The sequence below is a fragment of the Triticum urartu genome, chromosome 5A, assembly GCF_056163025.1.
Source record: "Triticum urartu cultivar PI428250 chromosome 5A, HENAU_Tu73, whole genome shotgun sequence".
NCBI lineage: Eukaryota > Viridiplantae > Streptophyta > Magnoliopsida > Poales > Poaceae > Triticum > Triticum urartu.
Window position 1 is genome coordinate 592,706,666 of NC_141877.1, and position 21,483 is coordinate 592,728,148.

General features: G+C 49.2%; 2 protein-coding genes and 1 pseudogene across 4 annotated transcripts; all 3 read left to right on the forward strand.

Annotated features, from left to right (window-relative positions):
• Positions 1-359: 359 nt before the first annotated feature.
• On the forward strand, positions 360-1,627 carry LOC125506091 (strigolactones hydrolase CXE15 pseudogene; annotated as a pseudogene).
• Positions 1,628-10,054: 8,427 nt separating this feature from the next.
• LOC125510894 (putative glutamate carboxypeptidase PLA3) lies at positions 10,055-21,299 on the forward strand. 3 transcript variants are annotated; one of them, XM_048676181.2, is made up of 11 exons: positions 10,055-11,158; positions 12,184-12,426; positions 13,471-13,623; positions 13,877-13,945; positions 14,952-15,039; positions 15,519-15,602; positions 15,915-16,003; positions 16,305-16,418; positions 19,175-19,309; positions 19,423-19,591; positions 20,936-21,299. In XM_048676181.2, the coding sequence occupies exons 1-11, from the start codon at positions 10,220-10,222 to the stop codon at positions 21,115-21,117; spliced, it is 2,265 nt and encodes a 754-aa protein (XP_048532138.1). In that variant the 5' UTR covers positions 10,055-10,219; the 3' UTR covers positions 21,118-21,299. The 3 variants fall into 3 exon arrangements, with proteins under 3 accessions (XP_048532138.1, XP_048532140.1, XP_048532139.1); XM_048676183.2 differs by lacking the exon at positions 20,936-21,299 and adding an exon at positions 19,689-19,848 and having other exon boundaries at positions 10,066-11,158; XM_048676182.2 differs by lacking the exon at positions 20,936-21,299 and having other exon boundaries at positions 10,068-11,158; positions 19,423-19,848.
• Positions 16,425-19,168, forward strand: LOC147973150 (uncharacterized). Its single transcript, XM_087521933.1, has one exon. The coding sequence runs from the start codon at positions 16,721-16,723 to the stop codon at positions 17,429-17,431; it is 711 nt and encodes a 236-aa protein (XP_087378059.1). The 5' UTR covers positions 16,425-16,720; the 3' UTR covers positions 17,432-19,168.
• Positions 21,300-21,483: the final 184 nt, after the last annotated feature.

Sequence of the window (21,483 nt, forward strand, 5' to 3'; positions counted from 1 at the left end):
ACTTTAACAATTGAAAGTATGCGCTCTCCCTTTTTCAGGAAAAGAACAGCATGTGCTTACTCATGCTCTTTTCACCTCACTCGGTTGAATCAAAACATCAGTTCTTAGACACGAAATCGCCGTTTTCTAAAAGGCACGTGAGTAATTTCGGCAGCGGAAACAGAGACGAAATCAGCAGGAAGCCAACAGAGACCGGCTCCAGTCAACTTCGCCGTGCTCGTCAAGTTTCTAGAAAAATATGTCGTGCTCAATTAGCTCACTCCGTTGGTATATAAAAATGGCGACGCAGCAAAGATGTCTCCCATTCCAAGCTGCCTACCGCACACACTAGCCGCGAGCAGTACCATCACTACTGGCCAAAACGTGACCCCCTCCAGTCAACTTCCTCGTCGCCACCACACGACCGCACCTCTCCCATGGCGTCCTCCTCGCCGCCGCACGTCGTGGAGGACGTGCCCCCGTTCCTGCAGCTCCTCAGCGACGGCACGGTGATCCGCTTCACTGACGCCTACCCGCTCCCCGTCCCGTCGCCGCCGCCCGGCCAGCCCGTCGTCGACTGGAAGGACGTTCTGTACGACGCCAGCCACGGCCTCAAGCTCCGCATCTACAGGCCGGCGGCGGCCTCCTCCTCCGGGAACAAGCTCCCGGTGATCGTCTACTTCCACGGCGGCGGGTACAGCATCGGTAGCTTCGACATGCCCAACTTCCATGCGTGCTGCGTCCGCCTCACCGGCGAGCTCCCGGCTTTGGTGCTCTCTGCAGACTACCGCCTCGCCCCCGAGCACCGCTTCCCCGCGGGTCTCGACGACGCGGCGAACGTCGTGTCCTGGGTGCGCGCCCAGGCAGCGGCTGTTGGGGACAACGCCGACCCATGGCTCTCGGAGACGGCGAACTTCGGCCGGGTGTTCGTCGCCGGGGACTCGGCCGGCGGGGGCGTCGTCCACCACACGGCCGTCCGCCTCGCGTCGGGCCGGCTAGGCCCCCTCGACCCCGTTCGCGTCGCCGGGTGCGCGATGCTCTGCCCGATGTTCGGCGGGGAGGAGAGGACGGCGTCGGAGGCGGAGTTCCCGCCGGGCCCGTTCCTGTCGCTGCCGGCGGTCGACCAGGCGTGGCGCCTGGTGCTGCCGCCTGGGTCCACGAGGGACCACCCGCTGGCCAACCCGTTCGGCCCGGACAGCCCGGCCCTTGACGGCGTCGCGCTGCCTCCGATGCTCGTTGTGGCCGCCGCGCGCGACCTGCTGCGCGACCGCGCCGCGGACTATGCCGCGAGGCTCAAGGCCATGGGGAAGCCGGTGGAGCTCGTGGAGTTCGAGGGGCAGCACCACGGGTTCTTCGCGGTCGAGCCGTACGGCGACGCCGGCAGCGAGGTGGTCCGGCTCGTCAAACGGTTTGTCTACGGCAACGGCGGCGCCTCCGACTAAATTGGAGATCGAGCAAAGCTGTTGAGGGCTCCTTTGATTCAAAGGATATCTTATCTTTAGAATTTTTGGAGGATTGAAATCCTTAGGAATTTTTTTTATAACGGCCCTTTAATTCATAGAATTGGATCTTATAAAAATTTATCCTATGAAATCTTTTGTACTACATTTCATAGAAAATCTAACATCCACTCCAACCTCTTTTTACATTTTCTTTGTTTTTTATGTGGCATCAAACACTCTTTGTTAATCCTATAGGATTCAAATTGACATGCCACTGCAATCCTATACTTTTCATATTCCTACATTTTCAAAATCCTGTGAATCAAAGAGGTGTACGCTGCCTTGTGGAGTTCGAGTGGAGTCACATTTTGTTTTGGACACTCGTATGTCATACACCTCAAAATACAAAGATGCCATAAGCTTAGACATATTTTTTTTCTCTGCATTTGATTTGAATGTATTGCCAATTTATTAAGGATTTAGTTACAAATCAAATGTCAAATTTTTTTAGCATGAATAATCATACGTCCAAGATGACAAATTATGTTGCCGCGAGCAGTTTTCTTTAACAAACATGGCAAATATGTTTTTTTTTGTTGCCAGGATTTGTCATGCTTATCTATACTATCAATAAACAAGCAAACATATTCATTGCTAAGTGCACACGGCCTTATGTACACACAACAACACGAATCAATTATAGCCTCACGATCAGCGACACTTAATTTAATCTAACCGTTAAAATTATATTAACCCACGTCAAAAGTGTGTTTAGCCATTTATCTAGGCAGACGAAAACTCTGCCGAGAAAGTTCCCCGCCCCGCATCCGTTCGTGTATCTATATCTATACTATTATTAAACAAGCAAACATATTCATCGCTAAGTGCACACAGCCTTACGTACACACAACAATACGAATCAATTACAGCCTCACGATCAGCGACACTTAATTTAATCTAACCGTTAAAATTATATTAACCCACGTCAAAAGTGTGTTTAACCATTTGTCTAGGTGGACGAAAACTCTGCCAAAAAAGTTCCCCGCCCCACATCCCGCTCATGTATCCTATAAACTAGGAAACAAACACCATGAGAATAAATAAGACGTTTGAAAAAGAGAAAGAAAATAACTACCATGCATGCGGAGGAGCAATCAGTGGAAACTTACAACGCGGGAGAACAGGGTCGCATGCACCAGGTAATTATTGTGCTCCCACTAATCAAGGTAGAAAACAAAGAATCTATATCTATACTACTATTAAACAAGCAAACATATTCATCGCTAAGTGCATACAGCCTTACGTACACACAACAACACGAATCAATTACAGCCTCACGATCAGCAACACTTAATTTAATCTAACCATTAAAATTATATTAACCCACGTCAAAAGTGCGTTTAACCATTTGTCTAGGCGACGAAAACTCTGCCGAGAAAGTTCCCCGCCCCACATCCCGTTCATGTATCCTATAAACTAGGAAACAAACACCGCGAGAATAAATAAGACGTTTGAAAAAGAGAAAGAAAATAACTATCATGCATGCGGAGGAGCAATCAGTGGAAACTTACCACGCGGGAGAACAGGGTCGCATGCACCAGGTATGTATTGTGCTCCCGCTAATCAAGGTAGAAAACAAAGAAAATTAAAGCAAAACCATCTTGGATATTCGTCCTGCAAATACGACGCCTTAATACGAACAAAGGCGTGGCCCAGCGGCTCTTCACGTCGCTCACCGGCGCAGCGAACATGTTTGCTGCCGACGTCCGCGCTGCCATGGGCAGGAGCCCGGACCGTTTGCGCTACTGGCACGCCTTCTCGACATGGTATTCCACGGCCGACGCGGTAAAAAATGATCTCTTCATTCAATTGGGCAAGAACCTTTCCGCCGCCGTTGAGGAAGTCTTCAAGCTTCTCGGTCATGCGTGTGATGCCTTCTCCTCCGGCCCCTATGACGCCGCAGCCGTCTCCCATCATGCAGGATTAGTTCCGATCGTGCCACTCGGTGATGCCGCTCGCGCCCGAGGCGCCGTCGTCTGTCCGGCGAAAAGAAGAGTAGGTCTCGGCCAGCGTGCATGCAGAGAAACCTGGATGGTCAGACGAACTCAGACCGCCGCCGTAATCACTATAGACGTACGTCAGTACGTGTACGGCTCCTTCCATGGCACACGGAATCTTTCCTCGAGGGCAGGAGGCTCGCCAGGTCGGCCATGCGGCATGCGCGCATCGTCGATGTCGTCAGGACGGATACAACACCTTCAAGCTATACTCCCCCTCTTCGTCTTCTCCATCTTCATTACAGTGGAATCTACTCCCTCTGTACCGAAATAGTTGTCGCTGGAGTAGCTGAAGTTCAGCTACTCCAGCGACAACTATTTCGGTACAGAGGGAGTAGCTAGCTGCACTAACGTGTCCCCAGCAGCCCCGCCTCCATGTCTGGTGAGAAGAAACCCTACAATATGCATGCATCTTGTCAACCCCCTCTTATATTCTCAGCCATATAGCAACGTTTGAGGCAGGAACTACAATTACTTTAGCTAGTGGGATCTATTATGCGAGTGAACGGACATGCCATAGGGCACACGTGAGTCCCCTGGGTGCTCTTTGTATTACTATTCTTATTTTTCTGTTGGTTCTAATCTTCTTGATCCTTTTCGCAGGATAGTACTGTACATGTTTGTGATACTTCTATCTACTAATCTTCTTGATCCATTTCTTGTTGTGGGCAAAATGAGTTGAATTTCTTTAGTTCAAGGTTTGTTTATTGCTACCTCCTAATAGCTGTCCAATTCCTGGTAGAGGTAACTCTTTTTGTTGTATCCAGGCACGCCTTGCGAAGACTAGCACATTGTGAAATACTACCTTCGTCAAGAGATACATCCGTTTCGGTGACAACTAATATGGGACAGAGGGAGCATAACCCATCTGTGTGTGTAACCTTTTGAGAAAGGGAGATAGAAGTTTATAGTGACACAATTGAAAACTACAAGAACGTATTGCCAAGAAGAGCATGTTGTGCAATATAACAAAGAGTACACAGTTATGTGTTTGGAGTTCTTAGGGGTGGGGGGGGGGGGTGGCAAGCAAGGGGGGATATTGAGCTGGATGGACATTTGTCAGCAGTGACAAACTTAGATTGGGGATGTGACGAGGTGCATATGCAGGATACATTGCAATGCATGGGCAGCTAACTTGATCTGCTATAAGTGTGAGTAATCTCATTTGAATACATTACCATCCATTCAATAGATTTGTACTCACTTTATTGTTCGGCATAGTTGAATTGTCTGTGTCAAAAATGCATATGATTTTATTTTGTATGCTCACCCTAGATGCCACCACACAATTACAACTTATAATAACCGGTTCTTTTAGAATTAAATGGAAGTACATACTGATTTCAGCTTCTATGTAAATGTTTGATAGATTCCCCTTCAATCTGAATCACAAGAAATGGAGAGTTCACCTAGAGTCCGTGGAAGAAATCTACATGCCATCATGAGGAAAGAGGGAACAACCTGGTATGCGATACCGAAGAGTGTAGATTGTATTCTATTATCTTTTTTAAACAGGTCTTTTTTTGGGACCAATTTATGTTGCATACTGAAACTGTGTTCTATAGTATAATCATGTTGTTCTAAGAAGTATCAAACTGGAATTAAGTTGTCGACTGACTTGATATGTGTAACAGTGGGGGTTTGGAGGATTAATTAGTATATTTAAGCCCAATGATTCAATGTGTTCAACAATGGGGTTTTGGAGGATTAATTAGTAGATTTAATGTTCATCGTTTACTACCTATAGATACTGAATGGATGAAACAATATATTATTATTTTATGAGGCAATGTGACCACCATGGTGTGCAATTTACCTAAGAATACATCCTAAGTGATATTTTTCTCGGACGTGCGGTGCACGTGCCAGCTTACTAGTTAAACAAATTTACTATCCTCACGGCAACATAATTCGACATAAAAACATTAAATTTGGTGAAATGCAGCTGGTGGTTCCTGATCCGTCACTATTCTAGATCAAACATTTTTCTTAGTGTTTTGGTGAGTTGTTCTCCATAGATCCAACAATATGTGTTTATTTCTTAATTGACTTATTTCTCAGACCACAATAACAAGCCTCTCAATTCGAGCTCGCTTTTTGGATTGTCTCTGGATCAAGCCTTGTATCTAACTGTAAGTTCTCTTCTGCTCACAAGCTCAATAGTAAAATCTGAAAAGTTTGAAAATGATTCAAGAAAAATTCTGAATTCTTTTTGGAAAACTTTGATAAACGTTTAGTGCTTGCAAAGTCTCATCATAGAATGACAAATCATGGACGTCAGTGACAAAAATATCAGCACTGAAAAATGCTTTTGAAAATTGCATTTTTGGAGCATCAATTTTTTTTCACGACTTCTACAAATGTCATTCCATGATGAGACTTTGCAAGCACTCGAAACATTTCCAATGCTTACCATAAAGTTTTTTTTTTAATTTGTTTTCAGAATTTTCAGATCTTATTGTCGGCCTGAGCTCATTTGAGCTGGAGCTAAGAAACATCATGTCCCAAAGAGCATACTCTTCCTATCCAACGTCAAAACTAACTCCGGCAATGCCTCCTTCATTGTCGCCGTTCACGGTGCAATAGTCACGTCGACGGTAACTCTACTTTATTACCCAAACTCTCGCACGAGATTTCTTTCTTGTACCCGTTGTCGACAACTTTGCCTCATCATCCACCCCACCTATTGTACATAGTAAAATACTACATCAAACTGCAAAAACGTGATGCCATGAACACAAATACTAGGATGGAAGCATCCCCGCTAAAAAAATACCCAATTGATAAGTGTCACACGTGTAGCACTTAGCAACTTGGGCCGAACGCATCTATCACCGTCCATCGCGAGTCACGATTTTTAAAGCAGTGAGACAGTGCCAGGTCACTTTTGCTAGTGTTAGGGCCGAATGGTCTCGCGACCGAACCAGTTATTTGGTCCCACATCTCGATGCCTCCTCTCCTCCCCCACTTACAGGAAGTCAGCAACCACCGTCCTCAAATCCAGCCGACCAGAATCACCGACGAGGGGTGTGTGTGGCGGCCTGCCTGTGGACCTCGGCGGCACGGCGTTAGCTCAAGATAGTGGCGGCGCTCGAGGATGTGGGGCTAGGAAGGGGAAGGAGCGGAGGCGTCGCCGACAAGGCATTGGCGAGGAGGCGGGGCATGGAGGTGGAGAGCAGCAGTAGTCGCCAACGAGGGTCTTGAGGCGGCCTACGCACGGATCTCGGCGTCCCGTCTGTGTCGACGCCGAGCCGGTGGCGGTAGGGAGGATCTCCACCGGACCCAACATCGGGTGTTGCACGGATCCCCGGTGATTTTCTGACGGGGGCCAATGGATCCTCAGTGATTCCCTCAAACCCATGAGATGTGTGATGAATATTGGCGTCCTAAATTAAACCTTAGTGTAGCTACACCGAGCAAAAGGGCACACATTATCCACCTCATGTGCAGGATCCATACAACACGACACATAGTGGCGATTCTATCATACAGATTGTGGACATTTTTTTAATACGTCGGTGAGGAGGGGGAATCCCCACTTGTATATTGATCTCCATTCAAAAGGAAATTGAACCAATTTATGTGGGAAACTGAGTCGAAAACCATTGTTTAGTTTACGTGGAAACCGCATCAAAAACCTTAACCGCCCAAAAGACAACACATCGTACCAAGGCAAGATACATGAAAAACAGTTTCTCAAAAAATAAAAGATACATGAAAAACACAAAAAACACCAATACCCAGTTATAACGTAGTGCAATGACATGTAGGAGTACATAGTAAGAGCATCTATAGCTGGACCTCTCATACCCGTCTCAAACGCCTGGACAATCTATCTGTTCACTGACCGATAAAAAAAATCAATCCAACCGGACCTCTCAAACCACGGGCAAACGCCCGAGCTTACTGATATCCCTCATATCGAGCCCAAATATAGTGCCGATATGGGGCGGCTGATACATCTCCGTCGTATCTACTTTTACAAACACTTTTGCTCTTATTTTAGACTCTAAATTTGAATGGAACTATCCAAACTGACGATGTTTTCAGTAGAACTATCATGGTGTTGTTTTTGTGTAGAAAAAATATTCTCGGAATTGGACGAAATCTTATGGAGATTTTTTATGAAACATAAAAAAAACATTGGAGTGAAGATCCACTGGAGGGGGGCCACCAGTTGCCCACAAGGCAACAGGACGTGCCCCCCGGGCACGCCCTGTTACCTTGTGGGCCCCACGTGGCTCCGCTGACTCTAATCGCAAGCCTATAAATTTCATTTCCCCGAGAAAAAAATAAAAGAAGAAGTTTCATCACATTTTACGATACGGAGCCGCCGTCACCTCATGTTTTTCATCGGGAGGGCTGATTTGGAATCCGCTCGGGGCTCCGGAGAGGGGGATTCGTTGCCATCATCATCACCAATTTCATTCGCCGCCGGATGGAAGCGCATCTCGATGAGGAGGCGCGCCTCCTCACATGGGTCTACCGCCGGTCCCCCATGATGGCGGAGACAGACGCTCGCCGCCTCCGAAGAAGAACACCAAGACGCTCCGACTTGATATTGAGCCATCGGAGCACGAGGCGAAGGAGGCAGTGGTGGAGGCGGCTCGGGTCGCCAAATTGAAGTGGGAGCAGGACAGGGCACGCCGTCAGATGAAGGGGCTCATCGTCCTCTCCGACTCCAACGACGGCGACAACTGCATCTCCTCCTCGGACAACCAAGACCCTCCACCTACCGCGGACGCCTATAGTTGCGCCGACGACCGGAAGTTCAAAGGCCCGACGAGGGAGTGGTGATTCGCCCTCCCCCTCCTCTATGTTTATATCGTTTTTTAAAACCCCATCATGTATTATTTACCTTAAAATGTTCGTACAACCATTCATACCAAACTTTGCCACGCATGGCGGAACGGAATGTTTATATTGTTTTTAGTTATAAAAGTTTAAGAACTTGTACTATGATGGACTAAGATGATTTTTTGGATGTGGCAAAGTTTGTTAGGTTCGTTTGCAGTCGATCTTGTGCTCGCTTGCAGCCGATTTTTGTTGTCCGTCGTTTGATCACATAGAGTAGATTAATGTTGCATGTGCAGTATGAATATAAGACGCCGAATATAAGATAGGCGGATACACAGTGGCAAATATAAAAGCGTGTCTGGTCCATGCTCTAACACAAGCAAAGATAAGAGGGGTGAATCCAGATGGCAACGGGGACGAAACCCATCGGGTTTTGCCTTCTCAAACCCATCCCCACGAGAAAATTGCAAACCCGTCCCCATCCCATCACCGTGTGCGGGGCTAGTTTTCCGCCCGTCCACTAAACCCATCGGGTTTCGGGGAACCCACGGAGAACCCATGAGAAAATAAAAATATTTAAACAAACATAGTGGCGATAAAGAGTAACATTTGAATAGCAAAACAAGCACATTTCAGCAGCATAACTAGAGCAAATTTCAACAAAAAGTAATAGTAGATGGTTCAATAGCTATATAGAGTGTATTTTAGCAGATTTAAACAACATACATAGTATATTTCGGAGGCAACAAACATAAGATAAATAGTAGCAACAATGATATCATTTCAGCAGCAACATAGTATATTTCAGTAGCAAAACAACTGCAAATTTCAGCACAATACTCAGGAATAACATCAGCTAAAAAAAGCCTATTTCAGCACAACGATAGCCCATTTCAACAACGAAGATAAGCATATTTCAGCAACAAACAGGAGCATATTTCAGTAAAAAAATATATTTTGCCGGGTTTGTCGGGTTTCGGGTTCGGAGACTACCGAAACAGGTGCAAACCCATGAAACGTGTCGGGTTGTATAATGTGCACAACAACAGCCCCACGAGATGAGAAGACGCTTATCCCCGTTTCTTAATAGGATAAAGACCCGCGGGGACGCGGGGTTCGGAGCCCCGGTGCCATCTTGAGGGGTGAACGACATGGGACACCGGACTGCGGATTGAACAGAACAGTAAACCACAACTATTCACTTCACAGACTCTGCTAGCCAGAGTCTCATCCGAAGTGACATAAAGCACATGCCCATGGATAACGACGAGCTCGCACACACAGACACACCTTTGTTCACCACGAGACGACAAACCAGCACGTCCCATTCTTCTTCCACGTACCCCTATCGGTCTACAGGGCAGGCACCGAGAGGCGAGAGCGAGAGAGCACCCGAAAGCCCAGAACGCGCTGACCTGTCTGCCACAGCCCACAGGTGCGCCGGTCGCTGTCCTCTGTTTGTGCCCGTTTCCCTCTCGGCGGTCGGCACGTCGCAAAGGGAGCTCGCTCGCGGGCGGCGCGGCGACAGCGTCGCCGGGGGCCCGGCACGCCCCCGCCCCGACACACAGCGCTAGTGGGCCGTGGTGCGCCGCGCACCGCCCCCGGCGCCCAATCTGCGCAACGCAGCCGGCCCCGCCGCCGGCACTTGCTCCGAGTGGAAGCTCCCCGGGACCCCGCTCGTCGTAAAGCCTAGTACTCGTACGTTACGCACGTACTTATCGGAAGAAACGGCAATGGCGAGAGCATGCATCTTCCCATCCACAACGTGCTACGTATAGGACCACCAGTATACTGTAGTAGTAGTGTACAGTATACTACGATGGCGAGCAGCACTAAAGTTGGTAACGGCCGCCTTTCCATGGCCGTAAAAGCCGCGCACGGGTGGTGGGCGCGCTCCCGAGGCCCGCTGGTGTTCCGAGCCCCCACACGCTCGGCCGCCGCGAAATGCCGCACCCCTCCTCGCCGACTTCCCCGCCGCGGCCGCTCCGCCTCGCGCGCCTCCTCCTGCCCTTCGGCCTGCTGCTCCTCGTCTCGCTGCTCGTGCTCCACGGCCGCCCGCCGGGGACCCGCCCCGGCCAATCCGGCACTGACCCCGCCAAGCTGTTCCTTTCCCTCTCCCCGGGGGCCAACGCCAGCATCGCCGCCGACCTGCGCGCGCTCACGTCGGGGCCGCACCTCGCGGGGACGGCCGGGGCGGCGGGCGTGTCCGCGCACGTGCTCTCGCGGTTCCGCGCCGCGGGGCTCCGGACGCTGACACGAGAGTACGCGCCGCTGCTCTCGTACCGGGCGCACGCCTCCCTCGCGCTGCTGGCCGCCGACTGGTCCCTCCTTGCGCACCTGTCGACGGACGAGCCGGCAGACCCGGGCCGCCGCGTCGTGCGGCCCTACCATGCGTACGCTCCCTCCGGTGCGGCCGTGGCGGAGGCAGTGTTCGTCAACCTGGGCCGCGAGGAGGACCTGGTCGCGCTCGACCGGCTCGGGGTGTCCCTCCGTGGCCGCGTCGCCGTGGCGGTCCGCGGGGGCGGATACCGCGGCGGGGTGGTGGCGCGCGCCGCGGGGAGGGGCGCCGTCGCAGTGCTCATAGCCGGCCGCGCGGACGGCGGGGTCGAGAGGGGCACGGCCCTCCTCGGGGGGCCCGGCGACCCGCTGACGCCCGGCTGGGCGGCGACGGACGGGGCAGAGCGGCTAGGGTTCGACCACGAGGCGGTCCGGCGGCGGTTCCCGACGATCCCGTCCATGCCGGTGTCGGCCGACACGGCCTCTGTCATCGTACGGAGCCTGGGCGGGCCGGCCTTGCCGCCGGAGTGGCGCGCGGAGCTAGGGCTCGAGGGCCATGCCGGCGGCATCGGACCAGGCCCCACGCTGGTCAACTTCACCTACCAGGTATTCAGGTGTACATATGCATTGGTTTGGTAGTATTTTGCTGTCGCCATGTACAGGCAGAGGCGGACAAGAAGGACGCGAAAGCTGGAAATTCCACCTGAATTTTGGGGTTTCCATAGACAGGCTGCTAATTTGACCCATGTAGTAGCCAAATTTAGGTTGACGCTTGGTTAATCCGGTAGAGTGTGGTCTCTGGCCTGCATCTGTATTGTACTACTGCAACTACCAAAGTTAAGCAGGGAATTACAGTGACTCATGTCGTTGTCGACCTCACTATTTGGGATATGGTTCCAGCGGTCCTTGCATCTTTTTGATCTTTTTCCATGGTAAAGCAAAGACTGTGTCAAATAGCGGCTCTGTTTGGTGTTTAGTGCGCCCCCAGGTAGTTTTTGCTGCTTGCACATGTTGGTTGGCTTTCTGAAGATTATTGTTGCGGATACGGATACACGGTGAAGGGAGCTTTGGATGCCTCCTTCTTTTGCTGTATACTTCCTCACTTTATTCATGAAAGGCAGATAATCGTTTCCTTGTCTGCCCACATTTATCGCATCTTTGCTCTCCTCCATTTGTAAGTCACTGACTGTTTCCATTGTATATATGTAGGGATAGTATGGCAATTCTTGCTCCCCTTTCTCATGTTTCATAACCTTCTTAATCCAATTGCACTCTCAAAATATGGATGATAATTTGTGAAGGCAGAATTTTTTGGTGATATAGCGAAGTAATTTGAGTACGAAATAACAGAACATTTGGGTGCTGTAAATTTTGCAAGTGCTAAATGCACCTTTGGGTGACTTTGTTCTATTGATGATGTAATGCCATTTTGTCATTTTTGGGTGGGCCAGGTAGTGCTGGACAAACAAAAGGCCATATAATTGCCATACATTCATAAGTATTTTCTTTTCTTTAGAGTTTTGTGTTGTTGCATCTCCTTTCAAATACTACTTGTGTACCTCATCGACAATATTCAAGCTCATGGTGGCTTTAAGTTCTGAAAAAACGGTCTTCTCATCTCTGTTTTTAAGGAGGACAGGAAGATGGCTACGATAAAGGATATTTTTGCTGTCATAAAAGGGCGCGAAGAACCTGATCGTTACGTGATCCTTGGGAACCACCGAGATGCATGGACGTATGGAGCAGTTGATCCTAATAGTGGGACAGCTGCGCTTCTTAATGTTGCTCGCCGTCTTGGAATAATGCTGCAGTCAGGTTGGACACCACGGAGGACTATCATTCTTTGTAGCTGGGATGCTGAAGAGTTTGGAATGGTAAGTCTGTATCAACAGAAGATGAGAAGATGCTCGGTATGAATAACATGATCTATGTAACCATAGGATATGTGTATACTAATGTGTGGGGACATATGCCCCCCTCCCCCCGGCCCTCCCCAAATTTGAAACTGTACATGCACTTTAGAGTTAAGGCATGCTGGTCATTTGTAGCAAAGTTCATAAGGGCATCTACAACGTGGGCGCTTAGCCCAGGCGCCAGGTTCTGTTTCCCGGCCGATTGGCTCGATTCCTGGTCGATCCCAGGAATTCGCTTGGCGTCGATGCCGCTCCTGTCATCGGGCGCTTGAGCCTTTTTTTCCTGCATGCATCTGTTTTGACGAGAGTCAGGTCCTAGAACGTGTGCTAAAAATATTATCTAAGCGCTCAACCTGGCGCTCCTGCGTTGGAAAGGGAGACTCCTCCACCGATGCTTCTTGATTAATCTTTTTCTTAAATGATGCAAGCGCCCAAATAAGCGTCTATGCATTGAAAATGCCCTAAGGTGGTAGCTGCATCGACCTTAAGTGTCAATATATGTGTGTCTATGTTGCAAGAATAATCATGTAATCATGTGGCGGTCCGTGCTGGCATGTTTGTGGTAGTGACAATTCAAATTATCAGAATAAGGTGGCAAGCAGTTGAGGTTGACTAATTTTTGACCTACATAATCAGCAAGTGTTTTTTTTTGGTTGCAAAATAAATAAATAATAGTGTGATTGTGTGGCCGTTGATAGCGCATGATTTGCAATACTCACAATTCAAAAGATGAGAACAAATCAGATGTTGGTTATAGAGAAAAAGAACAAGGCAGATGTTAAGTTTTAAAGATTTCTGATATTGGATCATTTGCAAATCATTTTCTTGATTTTATTAATAGCAAAATCATGACCACATGAAGTTTTTATGTGCTATCTACTGTTCAAAATTCTGAGTAAAAGATTATTTTACTTGATTTACTTTGTTAATTTATTACAATTCCCAAGACTCATTTACTTTTTGCTACACTTGCTTTTTCTATATTTTGAAGGTTCTTTTTTCCAGATTGGGTCAACTGAATGGGTCGAAGAGAACCTTGGAGATCTGCAATCCAAAGCTGTAGCTTACTTGAATGTTGATTGTGCTGTGCAAGGCATGGGGCTTTTCGCTGGTTCTACTCCCCAGTTGGACAAGCTCTTGATCGATGTTACAAGACAGGTAAAAGGAAATTATTTTACTCTTGCATTCTTCTCTGGCACAAGTTCACTTTTAGCTAGCAGTAGCCATTTCTTACACATGGTTCTGTTATAAAACCTTTGTTAGTACCTGCATGTCTCCTGCGTATGGTTGAAACTAGTTAGCTTAACCATCGCTATGTAGCAAATATCATTACGACATCAGCGTCACTGTGGTATGGAAGAATTGGAATGAGTAGATGAGATTTATTCTATTTCAAACCTGTTATTTCCAGGTAAAGGATCCAGATGTTGAAGGAAAGACAGTTCATGATACATGGAGTACAATGAATGGCGGCATCAATGTAAGAATTATGATTGTTTAATTTTTCCCCTGCACATAGTATTGTGGTTGGACTACAATTCGATGTTGTCTCTTGTCTCTAGTTGCTCTAAAATGGTTAAAAGTCAAATGAGAGTTTTACAACAGCGCCACATAGAGGTCACGGTTTGTCCTCTGCATGCAAGTTAACTGTGACCATGTTGACATCACTCTCATTTTTGGTCTCATAAGTTTCTTACTGATCTGGTTGACTATTGTGCATTATGATGCTAGTAGGGAGTAGGGACAGACATAGTGTGCTACCATTGGGAGCAGTTGTCCCCAATGCGTATGAGGTCTTTATAGATCATAGTGGGTGAACACGCGCCTCTCCCTAAATTTGGCTACTACAATATACATTGTCGAGGTCGACTTTTTATTCAAATCGGCAGTCACGATGACAGCCAGACCAAAGGAACATGAATGCAGCCACTTCCCATTTTAAATTATGTGTATTTCTAATTTGAGCAATTCTTTGTTCTTTACTAAAATAGGTGGTATAAAAAAACGCAATATAGTTATCTAATACATTGTTTAACTGAAACACGGTAGCAATTCAAAGACCAAACCAAGAAAATAGTACGTTCATAGTTTGTAGTCCACAGATTATCTCGACAGCAGTGTACTACATAGTCTATAGCTTGGAGCCAAGATTAGCCTCTAAGTATTTGCAATTAGTACGCAGAAACCAGGTTTAGATATGAACAAATGGCTGCTAGTTGGAATTTTGGCTGATTTATCTTTTGAAACTGGTCTAATCTCCGTTGACTGTGGTACATATGATCAATTAATAAACCATTTTGGTCTTACCGATCATGCTTGCGTAATTCAGAAAGGTTTCCTCCTCATTTTACCTCAAGAGCGCCTCTTTGCCAATGTAATCACGGACCATACCCATACAGAATAATTGTATCGAGATGATTCCAGTTAGTACCTTGCTTGTATTCTAGGTGTTTGGATTTATTTCTGAAGATGATCTCAATATGCAGATAGAGAGACTTGCCAGAACTGATTCTGATTTCGCCCCATTTCTCCATCATGCTGGAATTCCTTGTGTGGACTTGTACTATGGAAAAGGTATTTGAGTACATTTAATTCAATGGTTGCTCCAAGATTCTTGTTGATATTTGATACGAAATCATACCTTGTGATCTTCCACTGTCTTACTCTTATACTTCAGCATATATGTAGTTTGAGGGGGAGAAACTGTCCTTTTTCCAAATAGAAAGTACCATATTTTCATCTCGTTCAGAAGTCAGATCTTGTATAATTTTGAGTTGCAGATAGCCCAATATGGATTCCTTTCGAATAAATGCCAATTTTAGTATAGTTACTGTTTACTCAATTTTTTTTATGTATTTTGTTTCTGTTATAAAATCCAATTTTCTAAAGTTACGTATGCGAATAATTTCTTTTGTTTCCATATTTTTCCTGGTCGTCCTTAATAAGCAGATACAATTTACTTCCTCGCTCTATCTTTTCATACCACGTGTCTTATTGATTCTGTTAATATATTATGTAAATCATCATCACTAACCAGGGTAATGCTGATACAGAATTTCCTGGCTATCATACCGCACTTGACTCTTATATCTGGATGGAAAATCATGGTGATCCATTGTTTCTTCGTCATTTGGCTAGTAAGTAGCAGCATGATCTATCAAAATGATATGAGTGCCTTACAATTACAATTTTGTTGGTCAAGAGTAAGAGTGCACATGGACTGTGGCCTACAGAACTGCACATATGGTTGTGGTAGATTTTGACTGGTGCTTGAAAAATGATTTGTGCAAGCATGTACTCCCTCCGTTCGGAAATACTTATCCTAGAAATGGTTGTATCTAGACTTGTTTTAGTTCTAGATACAACCATTTCTAAGACAAGTATTTCCGAACGGAGGGAGTATTAAAGTAGTCATCAGACCCACTTATTTGACTTTTCCACTTCATCAGTTACCGAAATTTGGGGACTACTAGCGCTTCGCTTGGCAAATGATCTTGTGTTGCCTTTTGATTACCACACATATGCCTCACAGTTGCAGGTACAGTAATTATTTTTCAGAATTATGGTAAGCATATTCATTATTGTTGGGCATTACTTTCTCTGTCTTCATAAGGAGCTCCACACATTAGTGCTTCTTCCTTGGGAGGATTGACCTCCAGATCAGGGATTAACTCTCGTCTAACACATCATATCTACAAATTATAAATAGGGCTATGCCCAATTTGGCAAATCTGATCTGTCAAACACACAAAAAGCCATTCGTGTATTACTACTATGGCAACAGTGTCCTGATGTAGCGCATTTGTTTTAATGTAAACTTGGAATTCGTAACATCACAGGAGCATACAAATGTGCTTGCTGACAGGATGAACAATAGCCAATCAGTCAGTGTCATACATGGATTCATCAATGATCTTTCTAGTGCAGCCACAGAAGTTCAGAAGGAGGCAAAGGTGTGTTCAGGCTATACATTATTGTATTTTCCCTTTGTATTGCTCCGTTGTAATTATATGTTCGTGTACTTGTGTTTCCTATTTTCGTTTGGACATTGTAGGGCTCCAAGAATATGCATTTCTGTCCTCAAATGCTTAGGGCATCTCCAGCCGTTCGGCCCCCCAGGGCGCCTAAATAGAGCGGCCTGCGGGCGTGCCGGCGCTAGCTCGGCCCTTGGAGGCGACCTAGCTCCCAGTCATGCCCCCAAGCGCCGGCCCCAGGATGCGGAAAATTTAAACTTGGTCGTTCCCGTTCTCAAAAGATGCCACAAATCCGGCGGTCGGACGTAGTCTGGCGTTACAAAAAACAGAGCGCCGCACGCCGCAAGTTCGCGTGCGCAATGATTCACTCGGCGGGGTCGGCTCCAGGCGTTGGCGGAGTCGGCGTGCGTGGGCTCGGCGGTGTCGGAGCTGCTTCGGTGCTGGGCTGTGTCGGCGCGGCTTCGGCACTGCTGGGCGGCGATGTAGAGGCGTCGTTCGGGCTTGGCATCCGTGTGGTCGTGGGCGTGGGAGCTTGCGTCGTCGGCGTCGTCGGCGTTGCCGTCTGCATCTGGTTCAGGATGAGGCCGCGCTCCGCCATGTATTACGCCCTGAGCTGCTCGTTGTTGCTCTGGAGCATGTTCGCCCCGCCCATCAGAAAAGCCATGTCGGTGTTCCTCTTCTTTGCGGCGACGTTCGTCCGGAGCAGGTCGAGCTTGATGGCGCTGTTCTTCATCAGCGACGACCATCGTGCCTCGGTCTTCTCTTCACGTAGGACGGCCCGGGCCTGGGCGTCGGCGAGGCAATGCTCGATGGACTCCTGCACTCGCGTGGTTGCCGCGTCGGCGTTTTTCCCCTTCTTTGCCAATTTGTTGCCGTCCGGCCGCCCCTCTGACGCGCCCGGAGTCGTCGCGTCCGGCCTGTATGTCTCCTTGGCCTTGTCGAGGGTACGCTGGACTTCCGCCCACTTCTCGCACTTGTCAATGCGCTTGTAGACGTGGAGGTGCTTGAAGTCAGACGCTGCGCCGATACATGGTGAACATACGCAGCAGCTACGCGGAGGAACAAACAGTTGGCGGGCGGCGGGTGTTGACGACGAAGAGATGCGGGCGAACGGCGTGCGTACCTGATCCTCAACGCTGGCGCTGCTCTCTGGGCGAGCCGCGACCTCCTCGACGATTCTATGCTATTTGTTGCACGCCAACTGGGTACGCCCCCAATGGTTCGCCATCGCCTTAGAGCCGCGCTGCATTTAGACGCCTTTGAAGTACGGGTCGACGAGCTTCCGCTCGTCGAACTCGGCTTTGATGCGGTCCCAGTACGTCTCCAAGCTCTGGTTCGCGCCGGTGGTCGGGTCGAGGCAGACGACTTTCCATGCTTCGGCGAGGCATTCCTCCTCCTTGGACGTCCACTTGATGCGCGGTTCACCTGACCTAGCCGCCCGCTTCTTCTTCTTCTGGCGCCCCTTCGTCGGAACAGGAGCCGGCTCCTCCTCCTCGTCCTCCTCGTCCTTGGGTTCCTGCGCTTCGTGCGCGTCCTCGCCGTAGACGTAGCCGAGCTCGGCCTCCATGTCGCCGCTGAGATCCACTACCTCGTCCTGGGTGGCGAACCCGGGAGACGCGGCGGCCGCGGTCGATCCTGTCGCGATGATGTCGTCCATGTCGGCTCCTGTGTCGTCCGTGTCGCCGAGGGGCGAGAAGGGCAGCGGTCCAAGGCGGAGATGGGGCGTCGGTGTGGACGCGTAGGCGGCGGGCGGCGAGTAGTTGTATGGAGGGTACTGCACGCCGACGAAGGCGGGCGAGGGTGTGCGCGTCGCGGGGTGGTCATGGGGGAAGGTCACGTTTGGGTTGAACCCCCCGTGCGCGTCGCCGTCGGCGTAGCCAGGCGACGACGATCCCCATGGAGATCCGACCCCTTGCTGTCCCCAGGGCGCGTACTGGGCGTGGCTGACGACGGGTGGATTCATCATCCCCGCGTGGCCGACCGATGAGGAAGACGCCGCCGCACGCGTCGCGTTGTCGCGGGCCTTCTTGGCAATGGCCCTGTTCCGCCGGTCGGTGGTGACTGCGTCGCGTCGCTGAACTTCCACCCTCCACTCGGCGTTCGACATGCCCGGTGGCTTCGATGGCGGCGTCCTCGGCTTCCTCTGTTTCGGCTGGGCCACGGTGCCAGTCGTGGTTGCCGCCGCGCGCGGCATGGCGTACTTCTTCGGCGGCATGGCGGCGACTGGAAGGCGAGCTGGAGGGGGTTTGGCAGGAGAAAGGGAGGGAATGGCGGGAGGAAGGCGAGCGAGCGGAAGAGATGCGAGGGAAAAACGTCAAGAAGCGGCGGAAAAAGGCCCTCGGGTCGCCGCCAGGGCGGGCCCACGCCCCTTTTTCGCTTGTGTCGGCTCCCCAAGCGCCCCCCAGGGCGCCGGGTTCGGCCTGGGTCCGCCGGCACCAGTTTTGGCCCGAGCCGGCGAAAAACGGGCTTTTGGGGACGCGACTGGACTGTTTTTTTGGCGCCGGTGCGGCAAAATTATCTGGGGAGGGCCTGTTGGGGGCGCGGCTGAAGATGTCCTTAAGCAAATTCGCGTGTTTGTCTCAGTTATGGTCAATGACCACTGAGTTACTGTTGATGCTTTGCCAGAGTAGTCCAGCATAATATTTCCTTTTTAATACTATCAGGCCATGGTCAATGAAATGGTTTGGGTGTGAAATTTTGTGGTTCACGCTGTTGAGTTTTGGTGTCAAATCCAGGAATTAAAGCTGCTGGATATACACGATGGACACGGTCTTATAAGGAGGCGGCTGCTGAACGACCGCCTTCTACTAGCCGAAAGAAGCTTCCTGCATGCGGAAGGACTCCAAGGAAGAACATGGTACAAGCATCTGGTGAGCAAACCCTGCGCCAACTGATGCAACAATGGTGCCATGAAAAACTTGATCATATTTCTAGCGACAATGAGCACGCCTTTCCAACAACAGTTTTATGTGTTCATTCGTAGATGTACTCGCCACCGGAGGACTACGAGAGCGAGCTCGAGTTCTTCCCCGGTATCGTGGACGCCATCTCTCGGCGGGGGAACCAGAGCACGAGACAACGGCAGGCGGCGGTGCGGCAGGAGCTGTGGAGGGTCGCCATGGCTATCCAGAGGGCCGCAAATGTGCTCAGAGGTGAATTTGGCGCACACAACAAACCAATAAATTTCAGTGTCTCCATGGCTCCGTGAAATCAGAGTATAAATAAATAAAATCGTTCTGTTTCTCGTAGAAATGAGAGCATGCCCATGAGAAAGGGGCTTTGACCAGTTGGCTGGGCAGCTGGGGTAGCTGCCAGCCCACCTGAGTTCGAGCCTCGGCTTTGATGCGGGTGTTCACCGAGTTTCTTTTATAAATAAAGTCAATGAAAGTTAGCCCTTGGGTTGGTCTCATTTTTTTTAATTTTTTGAAAAATGGGTGCATATGCATGATTCAGCGTAGTTTCCCCCTGTCATGGCCATGGTATTCAACACGAGCCATCCGGCAGTCAGGCATTCCAACGCCCGTACGCCCGTCCATCAAAACGCCGTTAAACTTTCAAACAGAGTGGTCCGGACATTTCGTGTCATTCAACACCGTGCATCAAATGTCTGTGTAGGTTTGCTGTATTCCTGTAAACCGCAAGCAAACTGGGGGGGCGGGGGGGGGGGGGGGGGGGGGGTCGGTATCCGACGCCCCTTCGCCATGTAGACATCCGATGCCCTGGACCCAACAAAAAACACCACAAAGTCCTATTTTTGTCCCTCCGCCCTTGCTCTGTATCTGCATAGTCTGAGACCGACACCATCGTTGTACCACCCACTCCGCTGCACAGGCCTTGCCAGACCTCCATCGCTCCATCTGGGAGACTGTCCCTTGGCTCGTGGGTCTGACACAAGGTTAGAATCCGAGCTCTTCCAGAGTGGCTCATTGATGCCCAACCCCCCTCGAAAGGGGGACAAGCTTCGACTTGCCTACGCGTCCCTTCCAACCTTGGTCCTGCCGCAACACGGGTACCCTCCGGCCCTGGACATTGTGGTCCATAACAGACACCATGTTTGGCAAGTGTCAGTCAAATGTCATACGAGTAGCTATTGATTTTATTGTTGTTTACTTTGAAGCAAACACGATAAATTTGGCTATGTAGTACTTCGATGTGCGTTCATGGATCCGGCCTCCTTAGATGAGGATGAAATGGTGATGATACATGTGATTATTGAAGACGCCCAACGTGCATAGGAGCATGTTCTCAATTTTAAGGGATCAATCAAGGGGCATCGAGTGATGAATCGACAAAGGGCATGGGGCATATGATGCTGATGGACGACTATTTTGTCCCTATCGTGTTATTTGATTCCTTTTTCTGACGTCGATTCCGGATGAGCCAAAGTGTATTTGATCGCCTCTTTAATGGTTTCCGGGCCTATGAGTACTACTTCATCTTAAAGAAGAGTAGTCGGACGATGCTTCGATGACGAGCTGACGTCCCCGCCCGCGCAGACGCACTTCAACACCGCCATGGCAGAAGAGCAGCCGAACGCGAACATGGGACACTTTCGGCGACGGCCACGCGACAGACTCCGGTGATGAAGAGTACCATGTCTGGTGTCGCATGTGGGCCGTATTCCACATTCTATTCTTCCTCTCCCGCCGCTGCACTTCCTGGGGCTCATAGTTGTTGAGCTTGTCGGATATGGGGAAGACTGGGCGTGAAACACAGATGCCTCCACAGCTGATGAAGATTTAGACAATTAAAAAAATGTCGCTTGTTTTTGTTTAGTTGAAAGATATATGTCAAAAATGTAATGAATTTGGTCCGATTTAAATGAAAATCATCCGGTTTGTTCAAATTTGATATGCAATGTATACGAATGTTTGAGGTACACAATATGACCGGCTTTCATATCACTTTTGGTGGACGGATACAGTGTTCATTTTAGGAGTCCGTGTTGGAGATGCCCGGGTCATTATTGTTCAAATTTTAACCAGGAGGGAGGGGATATTAGCATAATAGCACAGCCGGATGTACGTCCGTAGGATGGGTCTGT

Excerpts from the sequence above, each read along its gene's own strand:
- LOC125510894 (XM_048676181.2), top strand. The coding sequence starts at position 10,220 with ATGCCGCACCCCTCCTCGCCGACTTCCCCGCCGCGGCCGCTCCGCCTC. Across the intron at positions 13,946-14,951 it reads CAATGAATGGCGGCATCAAT|ATAGAGAGACTTGCCAGAAC; the intron begins GTAAGAATTATG and ends CTCAATATGCAG. Across the intron at positions 19,310-19,422 it reads GAACATGGTACAAGCATCTG|ATGTACTCGCCACCGGAGGA; the intron begins GTGAGCAAACCC and ends GTTCATTCGTAG.
- LOC147973150 (XM_087521933.1), top strand. The coding sequence starts at position 16,721 with ATGCCACAAATCCGGCGGTCGGACGTAGTCTGGCGTTACAAAAAACAG.